The sequence below is a fragment of the Bufo bufo genome, chromosome 10, assembly GCF_905171765.1.
Source record: "Bufo bufo chromosome 10, aBufBuf1.1, whole genome shotgun sequence".
Taxonomy (NCBI): domain Eukaryota; kingdom Metazoa; phylum Chordata; class Amphibia; order Anura; family Bufonidae; genus Bufo; species Bufo bufo.
The window spans coordinates 61,947,707-61,971,525 of record NC_053398.1 but is presented as its reverse complement, the minus strand read 5'-3'; the positions used below and the strand labels follow the sequence as shown (position 1 = coordinate 61,971,525).

General features: G+C 46.4%; 1 protein-coding gene across 1 annotated transcript in view; it reads right to left on the bottom strand.

Moving 5' to 3' along the window:
* Nucleotides 1-23,819, bottom strand: part of CCDC88B (coiled-coil domain containing 88B) — a 264,648-nt gene that overhangs the window by 133,388 nt on the left and 107,441 nt on the right. Inside the window, exons 2-3 of the mRNA XM_040409106.1 lie at nucleotides 15,966-16,087; nucleotides 12,318-12,387 (exon numbers count right to left, since the gene is read on the bottom strand). Of these exons, the coding sequence (XP_040265040.1) occupies nucleotides 12,318-12,387; nucleotides 15,966-16,087 (192 nt within the window). The remainder of the gene's footprint in view (nucleotides 1-12,317; nucleotides 12,388-15,965; nucleotides 16,088-23,819) is intronic.

Below are 23,819 nucleotides of genomic sequence, written 5' to 3'. Positions count from 1 at the left end.
GCTGCGATATACCTGCTTCGACAAAATACTGATTAAGGGGTTCAATATACCTGTCTCCACCAAATATTGATTGAGGCTTGCGATATACCTGCTTCCACAAAATACAGATTAAGGGGTTCGATATACCTGTTTCCAACAAATATTAATTGAGGCCTGCAATATACCTGCTTCCACAAAATACTGATTAAGGGGTTTGATATTCCTGCTTCCACAAAATACTGATTGAGGGCTGCGATATACCTGCTTCCACAAAATACAGATTAAGGGATTTGAAATACCTGTTTCCACTAAATATTGATTGAGGCCTGCAATATACCTGCTTCCACAGATAGTGCTCTTCTCTAGGGACTTAGGCAAATGGTAATTTTGAAAATGACAGGCAGAGGAAGAGGCAAACCGCAAGGTGGTAGGGGTCGAGCAGGTGCACCAGGCCGGAGCCTAAGTGGGAAGTTGGAGAAGGAGCGTGTTATTACTTCAAAGGGTGCACCAGAGTTTGTTGAGTGGCTCACTCACAGTTCCGCTACTGCACCATCCTCATCCTCTGTATCTGCCCCCTCCTCACCCTCTGCTATGTGCACCCCCAAATACACCACCACCATAGCCCCTCCACTCGAGTCAGAGGAAATATTTTCCCATCCATTCCCAGACCATACCGATGCGCAGCCATTCTTCACATCGGATGAGGAAGAGGAGCTAGCAACGGTCGCCACCCAGCGGTCTGACGACAGTACCCAGATCAGCCCAAGGAGGGAGGTCCCAGCTGTTGCTGCCTACTCCGAGAACTCAAATGTCAGTGGTGGTGAAGGTTACGATGATGACATGTCGATGGATGTCACATGGGTGCCCACAAGAGAGGAAGAGGAGGGGAGTTCAGAGGGAGAGACGGAGCAGCAGAGAGGGAGGAGAAGGAGGAGAAGCAGGCAGAGCTCGCAGGGCACAGGAGGCAAAAAGCGGACTGCAAATGTATCTTGAGCGAACCATCCACCATGCACGATCACTTCTGGCGCTCCCAGAAAGCCAGCACGTGACTTCGCAGTGTGGGCTTTTTTTAACGTGTCAGCTGTTGACAATAGTGTTGCCATCTGCAGCCTGTGCTGTCAACGCATAAGTCGCGGTAAGCCCAACACTCACATAGGGACGACCGCCTTAAAAAGGCACCTGGCCTCCCATTATCGAGCCCAGTGGGAGCAACGCCGTCAGACCCCACAAAGCCACACTCCCGATGCTTCACATCCTGCCTCTTCTCCTTTCTCCTCCCATTTGTCCTCCACTCCACCTTCCACCGTGCCGTCGTCGCATTCATCTGGCAGAAGGCAGGCTTCCATGGCCCAAATGTTGGAGCGTAAAAAGTTGATGATGCTGGATAACCTTCTTGCCCAACTGCTGACCACTGGATTGTCGGAACTGCTACCCCGCCAACTACTGCCATATAAACTGGTAGACTCGGAGGCCTTTAGAAAATTTGTGATCATTGGCACACCGCAATGGAAGGTCCCCGGAAGGAAATATTTCTCCCAGAAGGGCACCCCAGAGCTATATGGCCACTTTCAGCGGCAATTGAATATATCTCTGGCACACAGTGTCGGTGCCGAAATACATCTGACCACAGACACGTGGTCTAGCAAACACTAGCTGGGAAGGTACATCATTTTTACTGTCCACTGGGTGAACCTTCTGACGGCCATCAAGCATGTAACCCGTGGCTCCCGTGTGGATTTGGTGTTACCGCCAAGGATTGTAGGCAGGCCTGCCTCTTCTTCTCCTCCTCCTACTCCATCCTCCGTCTCCTTCTCGGCTGACTCCTCCTTTTCCACTCCTACCGCCTCTCCCACTGTGCCCCCAAGCTCCCCAGAACCTATTCGACGTCCCAGGTGAGAGGTTGCCATGTGCTGCGGCTGTTGTGCCTGGAAGCCAAGAGCCACACCGGTCCTGCACTGCTATCAGCTCTGCGGTCACAGGCCGATCAGTGGCTAACCCCACTCAATTTAACAGTTGGTAAAGTGGTGTGCGACAACGGTGCCAATCTGCTGAGCACGCTGAAACAGGGCAAAATGACACATGTGCCGTGCATGGCACACGTCCTGAACTTAGTCGTGCAGCGATTTGTTGCCAAATACCCCTGGGTCCAGGAAGTCTTGCGGCAGGCCAGGAAAATCTATGGCGATTTTAGAATATCTTACACGGCCATGGCTCGCCTTGCTGACGTTCAGCGGCGACACCACTTGCCCGTCAGACGTCTGATTTGTGACAGCCCGACGCGCTGGAACTCCACCTTGTATATGCTTGATAGGCTGCTCCAGCAGCAACGTGCCATTAACGACTACCTTTACAAACTCTGCAGCAGGACAGGTACTGGGGAGCTTGGTTTATTTTAACCGCGCCAGTGGCTGCTTATGCGCGACGCATGCAGACTTCTGCAGCCATTTGATGAAATCACTAAACTGGTCAGTCATAGCCAGGGCGCCATCAGTGACATCGTACCTTACGCCTTCTTTCTGGAGAGTGCATAATGTTGTATCATTAATCAAGCCACCAAGGAGCAGGAGCTGGAAGATGAGGAAGTTGCAATGCTGAATGAATTCCCAGGGGGAAGCTACTCCATCTGAGACAAGTCAGCAGGAGTCTGAAGATGAGTCAGAGGAGGATGGTGGCTGGGGGGATGAGGAGGAGGAACAAGAAGAGCAGGCTTTGAGGGAGATTTTAAACTTTTCGTGGATCCTTGGTGTTGTCCGTGGCTGGGCGGAGGAGACCAAGGACGACATTCTCCTGGGCAATGAGCAGGAGCCAGGGCGCTCCACCGCTTCCAATTTAGTGCAAATGGGGGTCTTCATGCTGCAGTGTTTGAAGAGGGACCCCCGTATAAAAAGCAAAAAGGGCAAGGACCAGTACTGGGTGGCAAAGTACTTAGACCCCCGGTATAAACACAAAATGGCGGACATGTTACCAGCTTCACAGAGGGCTGGCAGAATGCAGCATTTCCAGGCCTTGCTGCAAGAGATGCTTCATTCTGCAGTTGAGGGCGCTGGCAGAGGAATTTCCACCCACAGTGAAACAGGTGCAGGTACCAATCCTACCGCGCCTGCAAGAAGAGGGCAGTTTGAAGATGTGTTCGTCACTTCGGATATAAGATCATTCTTGCAGCCAACCCATCGACAGCCGCCCACCGGATCCAGCCACAGGGAACGCCTAGACCGACAGGTGTCCGACTACATCTGGTTAACGGCCGATGTGGATGCTCTGAGAAGCGCACTCGCCTAGCTTACGACAGTGTGGACTACCTCACATTTCTAAAAATGAATTAAGCATGGATCTCGGAGGAATTCAACACCTGTGACGACCACGTGTAATTGAATTTCCTCATGCCAGCCCACACATATCCACCACCACCCAGAACAAAGACTGCTCCTTGTCTTATGTATATACAGCAGGTGAATGCCTAATTTTTGGGGCCTTTACTCCAGTGGCCTACAGTAAATCTTTTAGCCAGTAACCACTTAATGTACCTCCAGCCACATAATCACAAGTTCTTTTCTGCCTAATTTTTGGGGCCTGTACTCCCGTGGCCTAAAATAAAATTTTACTAGGCTCCAGCAGGGCACATTTTTGAGAGTTTCCCTTTAAGACGCATATAAATGTCACCTGATTAAAATACATATTTTTTGTGGGAATTTTTGCCAATGTTCCCCTCTGGTATGTCACTGTCCATGTTGTGGGACTATTTGTGCACTTCTAGTAAGTATTTTGTGGCTGCAAATATGACCTGAAGGTTTTTCAGGTTCGCCTGCCATTAAAGTCAATGGGACCCGCCGCGAACGCGCAGTTCGCGAACATTTGATCGCGAACACGCGTTCGCATCCGCGAACCGTCCCAGCCGATGTTCGTCCATCACTATTCACCACCACTGCTGTTACTTGTACCTGTAAAGAATGAGAAGAAGAACATCTGCTGCAGTGATTTTGTTTTTATTGCAGAATCAGAAATTCCAGATCCCTAATCCACCCCCCTCCCAAGTTCTAATCCCTGTCCCTATTCCCCCCCCCCCCTGTCTAATTTTGCCTATGGCAAACAAATTGTGACTTTTTTTTTGTCACTTTTATCTTTTTTTTTCTTTTCCTGCTCTGCACCACTTTTTTTGTGTGGGAGCTGCCAAGTACCAATAAGTACCATTTTTTTTATTGGTTGCTTTTGTGCTCAGTTTTAAAAATATATTTAGTTTTACATAGAGATCAATTTTAGTTAGGCAGTGTTAGTGTAGATTTTTGCACACACATAATATCTGTGTGCCTGCGTGCGTGCGTCCTTGCACCTGCTGAGCGCTGATCCATTTTCTGACCGGTCTGCTCAGTTTACTGTGCAGATTTTTTTCCCCGGTGTAGTTTTATATATATATATATATATATATATATATATATATATATATATATATATATAGGGCTGCACAATATGGGAATTTTGTGCGATTGCGATTAGGGCCCTAAAAATTGCGATAACGATATGCGATGCAATATTTTAAGGGAATTGTGCTAGAGGTCTATTTGCACTGTTATGGCTGGGATCTGTGGATGACACTGTTATGGGGGATCTCTTGATGGCACTGTTATGGGGGATCTCTGGATGGCACTGTTATGGGGGATCTCTGGATGGCACTGTTATGGGGGATCTCTGGATGGCACTGTTATGGGGGATCTCTGAAAGGCACTGTTATGGAGGGGATCTGTGGATGACACTGTTATGGAGGGGATCTATGGATGGCACTGTTATGGAGGGGATCTATGGATGGCACTATTATGGGGGATCTGTGGATGACACTATTATGCGGGATCTGTGGATGACACACTGTTATGGAAGATCTCTTGATGGCACTATTATGGGGGATCTCTGGATAGCACTGTTATGGGGGATCTGTGGATGACACTTATGGGGGATCTGTGGATGACAATGTTATGGAGGGGATCTGTGGATGACACTGTTATGGAGGGGATCTGTGGAGGACACTGTTATGGAGGGGATCTATGGATGGCACTGTTATAGGGGATCTGTGGATGGCACTGTTATGGGGGATCTGTGGATGGCACTGTTATGGGGGATCTGTGGATGACACTGTTATGGGGGATCTGTTGATGACACTATTATGGGGGATCTGTGGATGACACTATTATGGGGGATCTGTGGATGACACTATTATGGGGGATCTGTGAATGACACTGTTATGGGGGATCTCTTGATGACACTGTTATGGGGGATCTCTTGATGGCACTGTTATGGGGGATCTGTGGATGACACACTGTTATCGGGGATCTGTGGATGACACACTGTTATCGGGGATCTGTGGATGACACACTGTTATGGGGGGTCTCTGGATGGCACTGTTATGGGGGATCTCTGGATGGCACTGTGATGGGGGCATCTGTGGATGACACTGCTATGGGGGGGATCTGTGGATGACACATATATAGCATCTTATGCTATATGCCATCCACAGATCCACCCATAATAGTTTCCCTGCAGTGTGAAGGGGCTGGGGGCCGGCATCTGTATTAGGAATGACAGTGGGGACCGGTGCAGTCCCTGTATTCTAATGCATATATATATTAGGGCTGCACGATATGGGAATTTTGTGCGATTGCGATTAGGGCCCTAAAAATTGCGATAACGATATGCGATGCAATCTTTTAAAGGAATTGTGCTAGAGGTCCATTTGCACTGTTATGGCGGGGATCTGTGGATGACACTGTTATGGAGGATCTCTTGATGGCACTGTTATGGGGGATCTCTGGATGGCACTGTTATGGGGGATCTCTGGATGGCACTGTTATGGGGGATCTCTGGATGGCACTGTTATGGGGGATCTCTGAAAGGCACTGTTATGGAGGGGATCTGTGGATGACACTGTTATGGAGGGGATCTATGGATAGCACTGTTATGGAGGGATCTATGGATGGCACTGTTATGGAGGGGATCTATGGATGGCACTGTTATGGGGATCTGTGGATGACACTGTTATAGGGGATCTGTGGATGGCACTGTTATGGGGGATCTGTGGATGACACACTGTTATGGGGGATCTCTTGATGGCACTATTATGGGGGATCTCTGGATAGCACTGTTATGGGGGATCTGTGGATTACACTTATGGGGGATCTGTGGATTACACTTATGGGGGATCTGTGGATGACACTGTTATGGAGGGGATCTGTGGATGACACTGTTATGGAGGGGATCTGTGGATGACACTGTTATGGAGGGGATCTATGGATGGCACTGTTATAGGGGATCTATGGATGGCACTTTTATGGGGGATCTGTAGATGGCACTGTTATGGGGATCTGTGGATGGCACTGTTATGGGGGATCTGTTGATGACACTATTATGGGGGATCTGTGGATGACACTATTATGGGGGATCTGTGGATTACACTATTATGGGGGATCTGTGAATGACACTGTTATGGGGGATCTCTTGATGGCACTGTTATGGGGGATCTCTTGATGGCACTGTTATGGGGGATCTCTTGATGGCACTGTTATGGGGGATCTGTGGATGACACACTGTTATCGGGGATCTGTGGATGACACACTGTTATGGGGGGTCTCTGGATGGAACTGTTATGGGGATCTCTGGATGGCACTGTGATGGGGGCATCTGTGGATGACACTGCTATGGGGGGGGGGGAACTGTGGATGACACATATATAGCATCTTATGCTATATGCCATCCACAGATCCCCCCATAATAATTTCCCTGCAGTGTGAAGGGGCTGGGGGCCGGCATCTGTATTAGGAATGACAGTGGGGACCGGTGCAGTCCCTGTATTCTAATGCACCGGCCCGCTCACTGTTGTATAATATTATCTAACATGTAGGCATTGTTAAAATATAATAATCCTGTATAATCCAGCTGTATTACTTAAAGCTAAGTTCCGTAGAAGAGAGGAGGGAGGAGGCAGGCCGGGAGGACAGGCGGGCGACGCGTCACTCACTACCTCACGTGCCCGCTCCGCCTGCTTCATTCATAAAGTGGGCGGCGCCAGTGCATGACGTAGTGAGTGACGCGCCGCCCGCCCTCCCGGCCTGCCTCCTCCCTCCTCTCTTCTACAGAATTTAGCTGTAAGTAATACAGCTGGATTATACAGGATTATTATATTTTAACAATGCCTACATGTTAGATAATATTATACAACAGTGAGCGGGGCCGATGCATTAGAATACAGGGACTGCACCGGTCCCAGCTGTCATTCCTAATACAGATGCCAGCCCTCAGCCCCTCCTCCCTCTGTGTATAGGTAATCGCAGCATTTTTGGGTCTGCCAAATCGCCATATTGAAATCGTCGATTATCGCGATGCGATTGCTTTGGCGATATAGCGTGCAGACCTAATATATATATATATATATCTCCATATACTTATATATAGAAAATATACATTTTAGTTATGTAGTGTTAATGTAGATTTTTGCACGCACGCAACATCTTTGTGCATGCGTGCATCCTGCACCTGTAATTTTTTTTTAATTCTTTTTTTCAACTTTTCTCTGTATTTTAAATTTATTACAAGCCCCTTCACGTGTGAAAACACAACATACACACCCCTCATAATAAATAAAGGTTTACACATTTCACACGTCACACCCTAATAAAATAAAAATGGCCCGTTCGTCCCAAGGAGTATACTCAGCTGAAGAGGCATACGCCATCCTTGCCTCCGATACTGAGTCTGCCAGTGAGGGAGAAGAGGATGCCACTTTCTTCTACTTCTCTACCCCCTCATTATCATCATCATCTGCTAATGAGGGACCCTCTAGAAGACGCCCCAGGGTAGCAGTGGAGGCAGTCCCCCAGAGTGTACCCTTATGGACCCCACCCCCTGATGGTTATAAGCCTCAAATTCCAGATTTTGTGGGCAGCTCCGGAATACAGATTGTGCGGGCTTCACTGAACTAGATTTTTTCAAAATTTTCTTCTCTGAAGATTTTGTAAATTTAATGGTGGCCCAAACCAATTTATACCCCCACCAATTCATTGCTCAGAACCCTACATTGCCATCGACCCCTAGGTTGGACCCCAGTAAATGCAGCAGAGATGATGTTTTGGGGACTCGTGCTGTATATGGGCATTGTTAAGAAGCCAAACGTGAGACAATATTGGAGTTCGGACATTTTCTGCCAGACTCCAATTTACAGTAACACCATCACCCGGAAGCAGTTTGAGTCAATTTGGAAATTCCTACACTACAACGACCATGCACAGTACCCACCCCATAACGACCCAACATTTGACCGTCTGTTCAAGGTTAGGCCTGTCCTTGAACACTTTACCACCAGGTTTGCTGAGCTGATAAAAATGTCTGTGTAGATTAGTCCCTATTAGATTTCGCCAGTACCTGCCTAGCAAACGGGCAAGGTATGGCATTAAGATTTACAAACTTTGTGTAAGTAGCTCCGGGTATACTCACAAGTTCCACATTTATGAAGGGAAAGATTCCTGGATAGAACCCCCAGAATGCTAGGAGTCCTAGGAGTTGGTGGGAAGATAGTGTGGGATTTACTGCACCCACTGCTGGATAAGGGTTAACAACTCTATGTGGATAACTATTATACCAACATACCCCTATTCATGTCCCTAACTGCTAGAGGTACTGTGGCTTGCGGCACAGTGCGCAAAAATCAGAAAGGGCTCCCTAGATCCCTGGTAGGGCAACCACTGAGAATGGGTGAAAGCAGGGCTCATGAGAACATGCTGGCGGTTAAAAGTACAAGTACAACTACATATTCATTTCTGGGAAGGTGCACTTTCCAAAATGGGATCACTTCTTGGGGTTTTTAATTTCTGGGGACCTCAGGAATTTTTTTAATGCAACATGGCACCTAAAATCTATGTCTGCCAGCAAAATCTACAGTATATTTTGCTGCTTACCTGCTGTGCGCCCATACAGCAGGCTACAAGCACATATGGGGTGTTTCCAGAATGGGGGGGAAATGGGGAACAAAATGTGGGATGCATTTTCTCCTTTAACCCCTTGTGAAAGTGAAAAATTGGGGGACTGCTAGTATTTTTTCATTTTCATAGCCGTGTGCTTTTAAATCCTTTAACAAGTGTTTCTGCCTTCTGTGAGACCACTGTTTGCTGAAAAGTACCCTTTCCACTCCTTAAAATGTTTGCACAGGGATGCACTTTTCAAAATGGGGTCACTGGGGTTTTTAATTTCTGGGGACCTCAAGAATTTTTTTTAATGCGACATGGCACCTAAAATCCATGTTTGCCAATTCAGGCCAGCAAAATCCATGTTTTGCTGTTTGCCTCTAGAGCCCTGCTGTGCGCCCATAATCAGTTTTTAGGTACATATGGGGTGTTTCCATATTGGGGGGGAAATGGGGAACAAAATGTGGGGTGCATTTTGTCCTGTTACTCTTTGGTAAAATGAAAAATGTTGATGTAAAACAACTTTTTCATGAAAAAATTGAAATTTTTCATTTTTGCTGCCAAGTGTTTCCTAATTCATAGTGCTCACTACACACCTTGAAAGATTACTTGAGGAGTGTAGTTTCCAAAATTGGGTCATTTTTTTCCACTGTAGGTTAACCTTAGGATGTCTTTATATGCGACATACCTCCCAATTACCATTCCAGCTAAATCCGCTCTCCAAAAGACATATGGTGCTCCTTCCACTCTGAAGCCTGCTGTGCGCCCTTATATCAGTTTTTGAACACATATGGGGTGTTTCTGTAAACTCCAGAATCAGGGTAATAGATTTTGAGTTTTGTTTGGCTGTTAACCCTTGATGTGTTGCAGGACAAATTAATTAAAATGGAAAATCTGCTAAAAAAGTGAAATTATGTTATAACGGAAAGCCATAACGGAATCCCTAACGCTAGTGTGAACCCACCCTAATAGTGACAAAAAAGATACCTGTTTGTTCTGCATTTAAGGGTTTTCTGTCACCAGAATTAACCCTATTAAACTGGCTGACATTAGCGATGTGCTAATGTCAGCAGACCCTAACTCTACTATTCTTATGCTTATTGACGGCCCCCTTACTGCACATTTTCAACTTTTATGATATGCAAATTAGCCTCTAGGAGCAGGGGGGCGTTGCTCCTGCTCCTAGAGGCTCTGTTCTCCCACCACATGTCACTCCCTTGATTGACAGGGCCAGCGTTTGTCTTCTCCTGTCGGTCCTGAGTGCTGGATAAATCTCACGTCTGCGCAGTGCCATTTCCCCAGCACTCAGGGCCGGCAGGAGGAGATGAATGCTGCCTGGCCCTGTCAATCAAGGACAGCGGAGCGTGACATGAGGCAGGAGCAACGCCCTCCCTGCTCCTAGAGGCTAATTTGCATATCACCAAAGTTAAAATTGTGGAGTAAGAGTTTTGCTAATGTCAGCCAGTTTAATAGGGTTAATTCTGGCGACATAAACCCTTTAATATTTACACAGACTTTCATATAACATCTGGTGCTGGTGTTCTTTTGCCCAAAAAATGTGACAAAAAAAAACACAAGCAAAAAAGAATGCAAAAAAACAACAACAACCAGCCTAAGGCCTCATGCACACGACCGTTGTGTGCATCCGTGGCCGTTGTGCCGTTTTCCGTTTTTTTTCGCGGACCCATTGACTTTCAATGGGTCCGTGGAAAAATCTGAAAATGCACCGTTTTGCAGCCGAGACCGTGATCCGTGTATCCTGTCCGTCAAAAAAATATGACCTGTCCTATTTTTTTGACGGACAACGGTTCACGGACCCATTCAAGTCAATGGGTCCGTGAAAGAACACGGATGCACACAAGATTGGCATCCGTGTCCGTGATCCGTGGCCGTAGGTTACTTTCATACAGACGGATCTGAAGATCCGTCTGCATAAAAGCTTTTTCAGAGCTGAGTTTTCACTTCGTGAAAACTCAGATCCGACAGTATATTCTAACACAGAGGCGTTCCCATGGTGATGGGGACGCTTCAGGTTAGAATATACTAAAAGAACTGTGTACATGACTGCCCCCTGCTGCCTGGCAGGTGCTGCCAGGCAGCAGGGGGCAGGCCCCCCCCTGTAGTTAACACATTGGTGGCCAGTGCGGCCGCCCCCCCCTCCCTCCCCTGTAGTTAACTCATTGGTGGCCAGTGGGCCCCCCTCCCTCCCCTGTAGTTAACTCTTTGTTGTCCAGTGCGGCCGGCCCCCCCTCCCTCCCCTGTAGTTAACTCGTTGGTGGCCAGTGGGCCCTTCCCCCTCCCTCCCCCTCCTAATTAAAATCTCCCCCCCTATCATTGGTGGCAGCGGAGAGTACCGATCGGAGTCCCAGTTTAATCGCTGGGGCTCCGATCGGTAACCATGGCAACCAGGACGCTACTGCAGTCCCGGTTGCCATTGTTACTTAGCAATTTGTAGAAGCATTATACTTACCTGCGATTTGAGTTTCACGATCTAACTCATATCCAACAGTATATTCTAACATAGAGGCGTTCCCATGGTGATGGGAACGCTTCAAGTTAAAATATACCATCGGATTGGAGAAAACTCCGATCCGATGGTATAAAAGGGACTCCTGACTTTACAGTGAAAGTCAATGGGGGACGGATCCGTTTGCAATTGCACCATATTGTGTCAACGTCAAACGGATCCGTCCCCATTGACTTGCATTGTAATTCAGGACGGATCCGTTTGGCTCCGCACGGCCTGGCGACATCATGTCCGTGGATCCTCCAAAAATCAAGGAAGACCCACGGACGAAAAAATGGTCACGGATCACGGACCTACGGACCCCCTTTTTGCGGACCGTAAAAAAAAGCGGTTGTGTGCATGAGGCCTAAAACTGCATAAAAACTACCACATAAATTGTGCATGAGTTTGCAGCCTATTAGTTGAAACCAAATGGCTAAAATAACAATGCCAGCCACAGTGCCTCCACAAGAAACTATCCCCATAACAGCTGGATAATAAAACTGCTGCAGGGACACTTGTGTCTGAATCTATGCCAACTATTGGTTGTCTTACTTTGAGACTTTTACATCAGAAATGTGGCACAATTTTGGTGCAAAACGGTGTGTCTAACATTACCTCAAAAAAGGTGGTGAAAAAGAGTTCAAACCCTTGTTCCACCAAATTTGCACCAATATGTACCATTTTTAAGACAAATTTTAGGCGCAGACTCAATACTAAATCTGGGCTATTGCATTCATCCAGTGAGCAGGAGATCACGTGTACCAAAATAGTAGAAAGACTAAACAGAAACAATATGATAAGACGGCTCAATTGTATTGTGTGCTAAAAGTTTCCCTGCCCTCTCATCTAGTCACTGCCTCTATGTTTCTGTTTCACATCAACCACATTACCTGGTAATAAGATCGCAGTCTCATTTTCAACCCGTGGAGATCAACATTTCCATGGTACGGACGGGAGTCACTAACAAAGAGACAATTTTTGTTACCAGTTTTAGATACAGTGCATAATTTCTGTCTTTATGGCACAATATGTTGCACCTGCACCAACTTTACATAGAAATCATACTCCTTCAGGACCAGCCTATTTTGGGCCTTTAGGAAGAAGCAATAATTTTTTATACTGTATTTCCATTGTCACATTCCATTTGGAGTCATTTTATAGTAGCGTCCCATGTAAAAGAGGTCACCTTGTCATGGTGGATAGGCACAAATGATTTTCATCCAAATATACAATATTTGCTAAGCACCCCATATTCATTTCAGTAGGATAATATATAATCCATATATTTAATATTTTCAGAGTGATTGCAATGTAAGAGCTACTGTATTACATTTTTATTTTTCCTTCGACATACAGATGTAGCAGAGTTAACACTCAAACTCTTAAAGTGGTTATCCGAGACAAAAGAAATGCCCCCCCCCCCCCCCCCCCGCCCATATGCTGGGCCCTTCACACTGAATATACATACCTGGCACACGGCTCCGCTCCTGGACCCGCACCGCTGCTGATGCTTCTCCCGGTGTGCGGATAAAAACATCCGGTGTCGGGGGAGCAGCCAATAGCAGATGGGGACGAGCCTCCCTAGCATCGCAGGTAATGCTAGGGAGGCTCGTCCCCGCCTGCCATTGGCTGCTCCCCCCTGACACCGGATGTTTTCATCCGCGCACAGGGAGAAGCATCAGCGGTGGTGCAGGGACCAGGAGCGGTGCAGGGAGCGGGGAGCCAGGTAAGTATGCAGCGTCTCACTCGTGTATGTGGGCACTGAAAATCTTGTTATGATGTATGTTGTATCATGCTGTATTGCACTTTTGTATAAAGATCTCTGTTAACAGGCTGTCAGGTGCACTATACACATTACACCACTAGATGGGGATAGCACCACAGTATATATACTACAGTTCAGGCCTAGTGAGGGGAGTTGGAGTTAGAGTGTGGAAGTTGGAGGAGATGGAGTGAGGGGCAAGGGGGAAGGAGAGGACCCCCCTCCTCTCAGCTCTCTCGGGCTCCACGACCCAGAGGAGCCAATTCATTGTCTCAGTGTCAAGCTAGGAAAGCAGACAGAGGTGAAACCTTTATTCTACTGTCTACTCTTCCGGAGTGCCAAGTGGATTTTACAAATTTCTATGTGGAAAAACAAAGGAAGGACAATAGCCATTATTCTAGGCACCTTTGTATCAAGGTGAAGGTTTTATTAGCTTCCAGCAGCCTCACCGTTACTTCAAGGACAGACAGGCCATCTGTTGCATCACTTGTGTGTAGAAGATAAGGACTTGAACCACCTTTACTGAGATTAGAACAAGGCAAAGAGCTAAATACATGTGAGTACACAATCTCCTACTATAGCCTGAGATATAGCCACATATACAGCCTGTTACTTGGATTTGCCACATCCAACCTACGTATTCATAAGAGACTGTTTATAACTGGATGTAAATTGCTGTCAAAGCCCTGGTTACAGTAAAGTTCTTAGTTGGATTCAAACCCTGCCTCATTCTTCTATCTCCATACTACAACCACTCTCATAATTTTGCACCACCAAGATGCTGGCGTCACGACATTACCTAAGTCAAGGGCCTAGCCGCACAAGCACCCAGAAAATCCGATCACCATCAAGGGCACCTTGATTACCACCTGGCCGGTGTCCCCTGTAATAGAGTGTGCCGCGGAGAACCTGGTGCTGTTCTCCCCTTCACTGCACTGCTGGCCAAGGGAGGCATCTGCTAACCGTGAGTACCCGATGAACTATTGTACCCTTCGGCCCACCGTGAGCCTCACATGTTCTCCCCTGGGGAATGGCACGTTGCAAGTATATTCAGTGTGAGGGGCCCAGCATATGGGCAGGGAGGCATTTTTTTGTCTCGGCCTATTCTCAGGACACATCATCCATATCTGATTGCAGGGGTCCGACTACTGGTAACCTCACTGATCACCTGCTCACTGCAGCCTCTTCCTAGGCCAGTGTCGGCACATTTATTGGTCCCATGGTCTAGGTGCAGCTCAGTCCCATTCATATGATCTACAATACCAAGCACAGCCACTATATATTGAATGGCACTCTGCTTGAGGCCGCAGTGCTCACCAGAGTGCCACGGCCTATTCAAACAGCTGATCTGCAGGGGTGCTGGGAGTTGGACCCTGAGGATAGTTCACCAATATCAAAATCTCGAACAAAAGCTTTAACTTTCTGTGGGATGGAAAAAAATTGTTCCACTGCTGTTTTTTTTTGCATTATAAGTTCACTATGCACCTTTGTTAACTTTATTCTTTGCGTTAGTACCCATTATGGCAATATCAAATTTACACTAAATGCTATCTTTTTACTACTTTTTTAAATACTTTTGTACAATAAATATACATGTTTTTGTTTTTTATTTTTTTAGTGTTTACTGTTATGAGCTACATACATAAGTATTTTTTATACATTTTTATCCCACTTTAAGGGAGGCAGAATCACCATAATAACTGAAATTCTGCAACTTTTTAAGTTTTCCCAACATAGTAGAATTGACATTTGGCAGATCATTTAAACTAAATGACAGTTATCATTATACCAAATGTACCGTATACCGTTTTTTAACCACTTTTGTTTAAAAATAATCACTTGTATTTTTAATACCATATTCTGACAACCATACTGACAGCCATAACTTCTGCAGGTTGATAGAATTATGGAGATAACACATTTATGTAGTTTTTAATAATGTTTCATTATTTTTATACCAAAAAAATCATAACTTGCAGACATGTTTGTTGCCGACCAACCAGTAGTTTTTTTTTGTGCATACAACTTTTTCTTTGCTTTTTGATTTTTTGCAAGGCAGGATTAATAGCAATTCTTGTTTTTATGGTGTTCACTACATCAGTTAAATGACATGATAACATTATAGAATGGGTATTTATGTATAGGATTTTATTTTTATTTTTTCCATAATAAAGACTTTTTACTTTTTTACACTAATTTAAATTTTACTTTTTTACACTAACTGTATTTATTATTTTCTCAATATAGCTTGAATAAGGAACCCTTTTATTGCAAACATAATGCTGTGCACTAGATATGTAGTGTAGTGCACTATCTCAGTATGATGCTACTGACAGGTATTACACCAGTCCCTGCCGCCGGTAGGACCTAATTGACATCTGAACTTGGCAGACGTAGAGTCCATTGTCAAATCTTTAGCTGCCAAAACAACCATCAGGGTTGTGGTTGTGTAGGAGGGAGGGGAAAATAGAGTAAAAGAGTGGGTTTAGATGTTGCACTCGCTATTGACTACAGCTTCTATGTGGTTGAATTGACAGGATTGGAGCTAGCTCTGACCTTGGTCATGGTAGTGGAAGCCCAGCTATATCACAGCCAGCTCTCACTTGCGATGGCACGGCCATAACTGCTGTGCTCATTCCATCCCTAACACATAACTGTATGTCGAGGTATGGGTAGTTAGCCACCACCTTGATGTACAGTTACATAATGCTATGGGAAGGGGTTACAATCAATTTTTGCAGTGTATAGATAAAAATATTAAGACTTCTTCTCTTACATATAACTCATGATGTAGTGCAGGGAGCATCCTGTAGTCAATTGCAGATATTCTCTCAGAGGATCTTTCATAGGAGATAGTGGTCCACAGTCAAATGCACGAGATTGCTCAAAGGTTCGGATCTGAGGATTGAGAAAAATTATAAATAATAGATAATGAGTTCAGCACAAATGTACATTATTAAAGAAGTTGTACAAGAGCAAAAAATAATCTCTAGCAGTCTGATTTGTAACCTCAGTTTCAATATTTTGCTTGTTGCTGCTGCTCCTTGTTTGAAGGATGTTTCATAATTCCTTTATATATAAAGTTATATTCTCACATAGTTGTTTATGCTGTTTTGTGTGTGCAGGCGATTTACAGTTTTTTTTAATATGTGGATTTTTTTGTACATTTGTTAGCTAAAAATGTATAAGGATTTTGAAACTCTGGATACATGTATTAGCCATGTCAATCAAAGGGGAGGAAGAAGTGTAATGAGCACTAGGTGCATAGCTTTAGCGGTGCTCGAATCGCTACAGCCCGCCCCTTGGTGCTCTAACTGCCTGATTTACATAATGATAAAAATCCTCATAATTCCACAATGCTGCAGCCTACAAACTTAAATAAGGTATCAATTTAATCAGCATGATCAACCCTACTAGGCAATATGCTTGATTTAATAGGGATGATCATGCTGACAGAGGCTCTTTAACTGCAGAGAACTATTAACTGAGAAATATGGAAATTGATGGGTCCAATACAGGAAAACATGGACCTTAAAGGGGTTTTCCAGGAGTACTATGGATTTTAATGGCCATAGCTATGTAGTTTCTTACCTAATGGACATCTTCCCTATGTTTTTTTTTTTTTCAATTTGGACTCTCCTAACCCATTTTCATCATGTGAACAAATCACTCTGGCTGGTTTCCATCCTCTATGTGGCACTTCCAGTTGCTGTATCCAACAAAACCCATGATGTACTTCTCCTTTCTCTGCCACAGCTCCAGCCCTGCCTGTAATCTCACCCAGCTACTTTATTGCTCCTCCTACTCATCTACCCACCTACTCCCCCATCACTGACCCTGTTGCTGCTTTGGTATACTCATGGGCATATCATCACAGGAAATAAGAAAACTGCATCGACATGCAAATAAGGGATTTTAAAGAGGTTATCTAGGATTTACATATTGATGACACGTCCTCAGGATAGGTCATCAGCATAAAATTGTCAGGGGTCTGACTACCGGCACTCCACCGATCAGCTGTTCACGGAAGCCACATTGATCATTGGAGCTCTTGTGAGTGCCACGGTCTCCTTGCAGTTTACTAAGCACAGCGACGTACATTTGATAGTGGCTGTGCATAGGCTATGTGACCAATGAACGTGACATCACATGGCCTAGAAAGAGGCCTAAGCACACACAGAGTGCTGCAGCCTGATCATACATGGCCCCATGTTGTAAGCGGTTCCAGATTGACAGAAGACGGCGAAAATCAAGTAGGCAGGCCCAGCAGAAGTAGGCAGGTGCCAGCAGTACCTTAGTGCAGCACAAAATACCACCCCAACAGAACCATATACCACAGTGCAGCACAAACTACTGCCACATCAGAACCAAATACCACAATACATCATAAATCATAATACATCATAATACATCTACCTGTTTTGTAGTATTCAACTGTATCACTGTGCTGTGGATGCTGACCAGGGGCATAAGTTCCTGATGCTCCTAGCTAGAGATGAGCGAATTTCATGTTATGAAATTCATTCACGCTTCGTTTGGTGGTAAAAGCAGAATTGTGGATTCCGTTACCACGGACTATAGCACAATTCTATGACGGAATGCCTTTAGAGGCGGGGGGGTGAGGGGGTGGTATTGCAGCCAATGGCAGGCGGTAACGGGGATGAGCCTCCCTAGCGTCACACTGCTTTTCAGGAGCTTTGAATATCCAATTTCCTACAGTACATTCATATCTAAATACTAAGATACAGTGACTCAATTATAGATACGGTACATTTACTTTTATTGAAAAGTATGTTAGTAACTAACGGCTGGTAATGATTAGAGTTGAGCGGACACCTGGATGTTCGGGTTCGACGGGTTTGGCCGAACTTCGGAAAAAAGTTAGAGTTTGGGACCCGAACTTGACCCGAACTTGACCCCGAGCACTAAAATGGCTGTAAAAATGTCATGGAAAGGGCTAGAGGGCTGCAAATGTCGTCAAAATGTGGTTAAGAGCATGGCTCTGCAAACAAATGTGGATAGGGAAATCACTTTAAATAACATAAAATACGTAAAAATAAAAAATTATAATCTTGATCTAGGAGGACCAGATCCATATGGAGTAGGAGGTTGAGGAGGCGGTGGATGTGGCGGTGTAGGTGGAAGTGGCGGTGGAGGAGGTAGTCTACACTGCTTTTTGTTTTAAAATTTTATTTTTGTAAATTAGGGTACACCCCAGAACATTTGGAAATATAACCCTCCAGTCGTGCTAAACACATGTTCAGACAATACACCGGCTGCAGGGCAGGCCAGCACCTCCAAGGCGTAAAGGGCAACCTTAGGCCATGTGCCCAATTTGGAGACCCAGAAGTTGCAGGGGCTGACCCCTGTCAGTTAGTTTGTGTAGGTGTGTGCATATGTAACATCCTGAAGTATGTCACTAAACTTCTTTCTCCCTGCTACAACATGTCAGGTGCATATGTATTGTCATCTTGTGTAGTCTAACATTGCATTTTCCATTATATGTATTTTCTATGCCTGTTTCATATATTATGCTGTAATTTCCCTGTACACCAGCAGGTGGCAGCAATGTATTTAGCAGGACCATAGCCAGTTTAGTATTGCTAGACTGGAATAGTTCATTCCAGTTTTAGCTTCCCCCCTCCTCTGTGAGCAGAAGTGGGCTGGTCCCACATCCTGCCTCATGGGGAGGAAAGAAAGTTCTAGTTAGTGTACCAGCCACCCCGGCTAGGGGAAGGCTGTGTTAGTAGGAGCTCCCAGAAACAGGGATCCCAAGACAGGATCGAGTCTCGGTTGAGGCCAAGATCACTCTTCCCAGCCTGAGCCATCAGCCTCAGCTGGTTGACAAGAAAAACAGCCATCTCCAGCCTCCAGGAAGAAGCATTCCCTGTGAGCCAAGCTGTGAGTACATATCTAGAGACCAGGAGAAACCAAATTCCTCCTCAGCTAGTCAGGCCCATATCAAGCAGAAGACAGACAGAGCAGAAGATAAATACCTGCAAGATTCTCCAGGCATATAGTATAGGAGCAGAAGAGGCATTAACCTCTGCCATACATTGCCAAAACCTGCTGGGACCTAAAGACTATTGCTGTACTCATATGGATTTATGCTGCACCCATTAAGTAAAGACAAGTTGGATCATATTACCTGTTTGGATCTCATTCATTCCTCAATTACTCCTATTAACCACACTCAATTTATTGCAAGTGAGCCAGGATCCAGGAGTCCAGCCGCACCAAGGTAGGAGACACCGTTGACACTCCACAGAGACATTATCCCCCTCTGGCATTCTTCACCTGGTACGTGAGTTGCAACATCTTAAAGGGCCCTGAGACTATAACTTGCGCACATTGCAATTGGCGTCACGAACTAAAAACCATTAATTTTGCGCCAGTGTGCATTAGTCGCAATCCGGCTTACTGCATATTTTGGCGTCACGAACAGGATCGGATTGAATTGTGTGCCATCCCTGTCCAACAGAACCGGATCCAATTCTGTGTTAAAACGGATCCCATCGCATATTTCACAGTATTGCAAGAGCTGCAGATTGTACAAAACCCTGAAAAGTGACTTTATTGCCTTGTTGCTGTGCAAGAAAGAACCATGCGGTGCCCACGAGTACTCAGGGGGTTAATTCGCCGTATTCGCAAGATAGCGCCGCCTCTCCATGCTTGTCGGAGGCGGGAAAAGACAAGAACGCCCTCTCAAGAGCGCGAAGATGTCGAATATGTCCCTCTGGGAGCGGGAAAAAGAGAGACTGCCCCCAGTGTACTTTCTAATACAAACCGAGGTGATAAAGACTCCACCCCCTGGGCTGCGCCCTTAGAACCTGCTATCTGCCGGAGGGAAGAAGTCACCAAGATGGCGTTTCCCCAACCTCGGTGGAACCAAATGGCAATCTGTAGAGAAGCGGTGTATGAGGAGCGTCCACAAGTTCAGGTAAGTAACCAGTCTGCGGAGCAGATGAAAATGGTGCCTGAATCCCGAGAAGCCCAGCAGAAGGCACCGGAACCGGCCGTGACAACAGGTAGGAGCTTCCGAGCTCCCTGAGGCCCCGGCCCGGTCTGTGTCCGTCCCTCCGCCACGTCCAGAGACCCCAGCACCCGCCATCAGCCTGAGGCCTGCAACGCCACAACCACCTACTGGTGCGGTGGAGGCGGCTGGTGATTCCACTCTGCCGCCCAGCTATGAGAAGCCACGCAGCCTTAACCCTGAGGTGCCCCACGAAATTACAGCGTTCGCCCAGACGGCATGGGAGTATAAGTCATGCCGTCTGGGCTGCCCTGGAAGCAGCCCCAGCAAGCTGCTCCAGCTCTTCCTGCACCCATGCAGCCAGAAATTCTGCCAACTCCTGCACCGGCTGTGGATTCCGGGTTGCAGCAAGTCACTGCAGCATTCTCAAAGCTGTCAGCACAGCCAATTCCTACAAACACCGGTAGAGGGCAGTGGTGCCCCACTACCAACACTACCCTAAGCTACCAAAAGAGGCTGGAACACCCTCTCATGCGCTTTAGCAGCTCTAGTAGTGTTGAGGAGCTGGACACCTACCTGTAAGGTGTCTCCACAAAGAAAATCATCAGTGACATTCTGGGAGCCACTCCGTGGACTTCTACTTGACGGGTGAGGACCCGTTTGGCATTTTTGTGTGCTGTTTTAACCGTTTTGTTACAGGTTGCCAGTGTTTGTCCTCATCCAGATGGTCATGCTAGTTAGGACTCCCCCATTAGCACTTAACCCCTTACATCCAAGTTAACCGTTTTATCCCCTTTCTCAGGTTACTTGATAGCCTGTTGCTGCTATTAAATATTTTAACCCTTTGGATTACAATTAACTTTTGCCCTGTGGATTGCAAAGAACTTGTCACGACCGCTATCCCAGCAGCAGTCGTGTCGCACCAGACAGAGGGGAAGGGGGACCCTTATCTACGGATGGGAATAGTATGGCCACCCCTGACTAACCCTAAGCTGGCACCTGTCTGCCCTGATACCCTAGACGGGGTGTGAACCCGTGCGGCGAGCAGGATGCCTAAACCCTCAGTCACCCTAACAAGCCTAGAGTGGGGAAAGGCCGATGGGAGCACTAGTCACCATCACTCATGTCTAGGAGAACAGCAGGGGAAGACAGCAACAAACAAACTATAGCAGAGATAGACTTATCCAGTCACGAGCAGAGAAGGCGATCCCAATCACGACAGTCCACGCCGGACAAGAGCTCCACAGCAACACCATCAAACGATCTCCTTCAAAGGTCAGAATAGAACTGGAAGTAAGGACTATATCTGGCAATGACTGCAAGTGAAACTGAAACTAATATAGTAGCTGGGAGTGGCAGACAGGACTCACCTGAGAAGGATGCCTACAAACTCCCAGTCAGGACAAAAAGGTTCACAAGGCAAAACCCGGATGACATACCCTGAACCATGGAGCAAACTCACAAGCTATCGCGAGTAGCAAGTCGCTGCGACCTTCTCCTCCCAGACCTGTCTGGATCAGTCACAGTCGTGACAGTACCCCCCTTTCTACGAGGGGCCCCCGGACCCTCAAGACCAGGCCTCTCCGGATGGGAGCTATGAAAAGCCCGAATGAGTCTGTCCGCTTTTATCTCTGAAGCTGGAACCCACATTCTCTCTTCGGAACCATAACCTCTCCAGTACACCAGGTACTGAAGAGAGCGGTGAACATATCGTGAGTCAACAATCTTTTCTACCGGAAACTCAAGACTGCCATCAACAACCACCGGTGGAGGCGGTAGTGGCAATGGTTCAGGAGGTTCTACATATCTCTTAAGCAGAGATCTGTGGAAGACATTATGGATCCTTAGAGTCTGAGGTAGCTCCAGACGAAAAGCCACCGGGTTAATGATCTTAATTACCCTATAAGGACCAATAAATCTCGGACCTAATTTCCACGAGGGAACCTTCAACTTGATATTTCTGGTAGACAACCACACCAAGTCATTCACCCCAAGGTCCGGACCTTCAGAGCGCCTCCTATCAGCCACACGTTTGTATCTACCACCCATTCTCTTCAAAATTTCTTGCACACTCTGCCACACTGAAGAAAGTGAAGACGCAAATCGTTCCTCCTCGGGAATCCCAGACGGCCCCCCCTCACTAAACGTACAAAACTGAGGATGGAAACCATACGCACCAAAAAATGGTGACTTATCGGTGGATTCTTGACGACGATTATTAATGGCAAACTCGGCTTACGGTAAATAAGATGACCATTCCTCCTGATTTTTGGAAACAAAGCATCTCAAATATGTCTCTAGGTTTTGATTGGTACGTTCAGTCTGACCGTTGGACTGTGGATGGAAAGATGAAGAAAACGACAGATGAACCCCTAAACGAGAACAAAAATCTTTCCAAAATTTAGAAACGAATTGGGTACCACGATCCGAAACAATATCGGAAGGGACCCCGTGAAGCTTCACGATGTGGTCAATAAAAACCTGAGCCAGTGTGTTAGCATTAGGCAATGCGGCAAGAGCAATAAAGTGCACCATTTTACTGAATCTGTCAACAACTACAAGAATAACAGTTTTCCCCGCTGATACTGGTAGATCCGTAATGAAATCCATTGATAGGTGCGTCCAAGGCCTGTTGGGAATGGCTAGAGGTAAAAGACGCCCTGCCGGACGAGTATGATCTACCTTAGAACGAGCACAGGTAGCACATGCAGACACAAAATTCAACACCTCCTGGCGCCACTTAGGCCACCAGAACCGACGAGACACTAATTCAGAGGTTGCCCTACTACCTGGGTGTCCTGCCAGTGTGGAGTTATGGTGTTCTTTTAGTATCTCCAGGCATAAATTTTCTGGCACAAACAGTTTACCCGAGGGGCAGGAGGCCGGGGCGTCCCCCTGAGCTTCCAACACCCTCCCCTCTAAACCCGAGTGTAATGCAGAGACCACCACCCCCTTTTGCAAAATGGGCTCTGGTACCTCAACATCACCCCCTCCAGGAAATCTTCGAGACAATGCATCCGCCTTAGTATTTTTTGCCCCCGGGCGATAGGTTATTACAAAATTAAACCTAGTAAAAAATAACGACCACCGAGCCTGTCTAGGGGTGAGACGTTTAGCAGACTCCAGATATAATAAGTTTTTGTGATCAGTAATCACCGTGACGGGATGAACCGCCCCCTCCAAAAAATGACGCCACTCCTCAAAAGCCAACTTAATAGCCAAAAGTTCCCTGTTGCCAATATCATAGTTCCTTTCTGCAGTAGACAATTTCTTCGAAAAGAAAGCACACGGACGCCATTCACCAGGGGACGGGCCCTGAGATAGTACCGCTCCCACCCCAACCTCTGATGCGTCAACCTCTACAATAAAAGGAAGCAAGACATCTGGCTGTACGAGAATAGGGGCCGAGGTGAATCTCTCCTTCAGAGATGCAAAGGCAGTTTTGGCTGCATGTGACCATTTGGAAAAATCGGATCCCTTTCGGGTCATGTCCGTCAGTGGTTTGACCACCAAGGAATAGTTCTTTATAAACTTTCTATAAAAATTGGCAAACCCCAGGAAGCGTTGCAATGCCTTCAGGTTCTCAGGCAGATCCCAGTCTATAATCGCCCGGACTTTCTCTGGATCCATGCGGAAACCTGAATCTGACAACACATA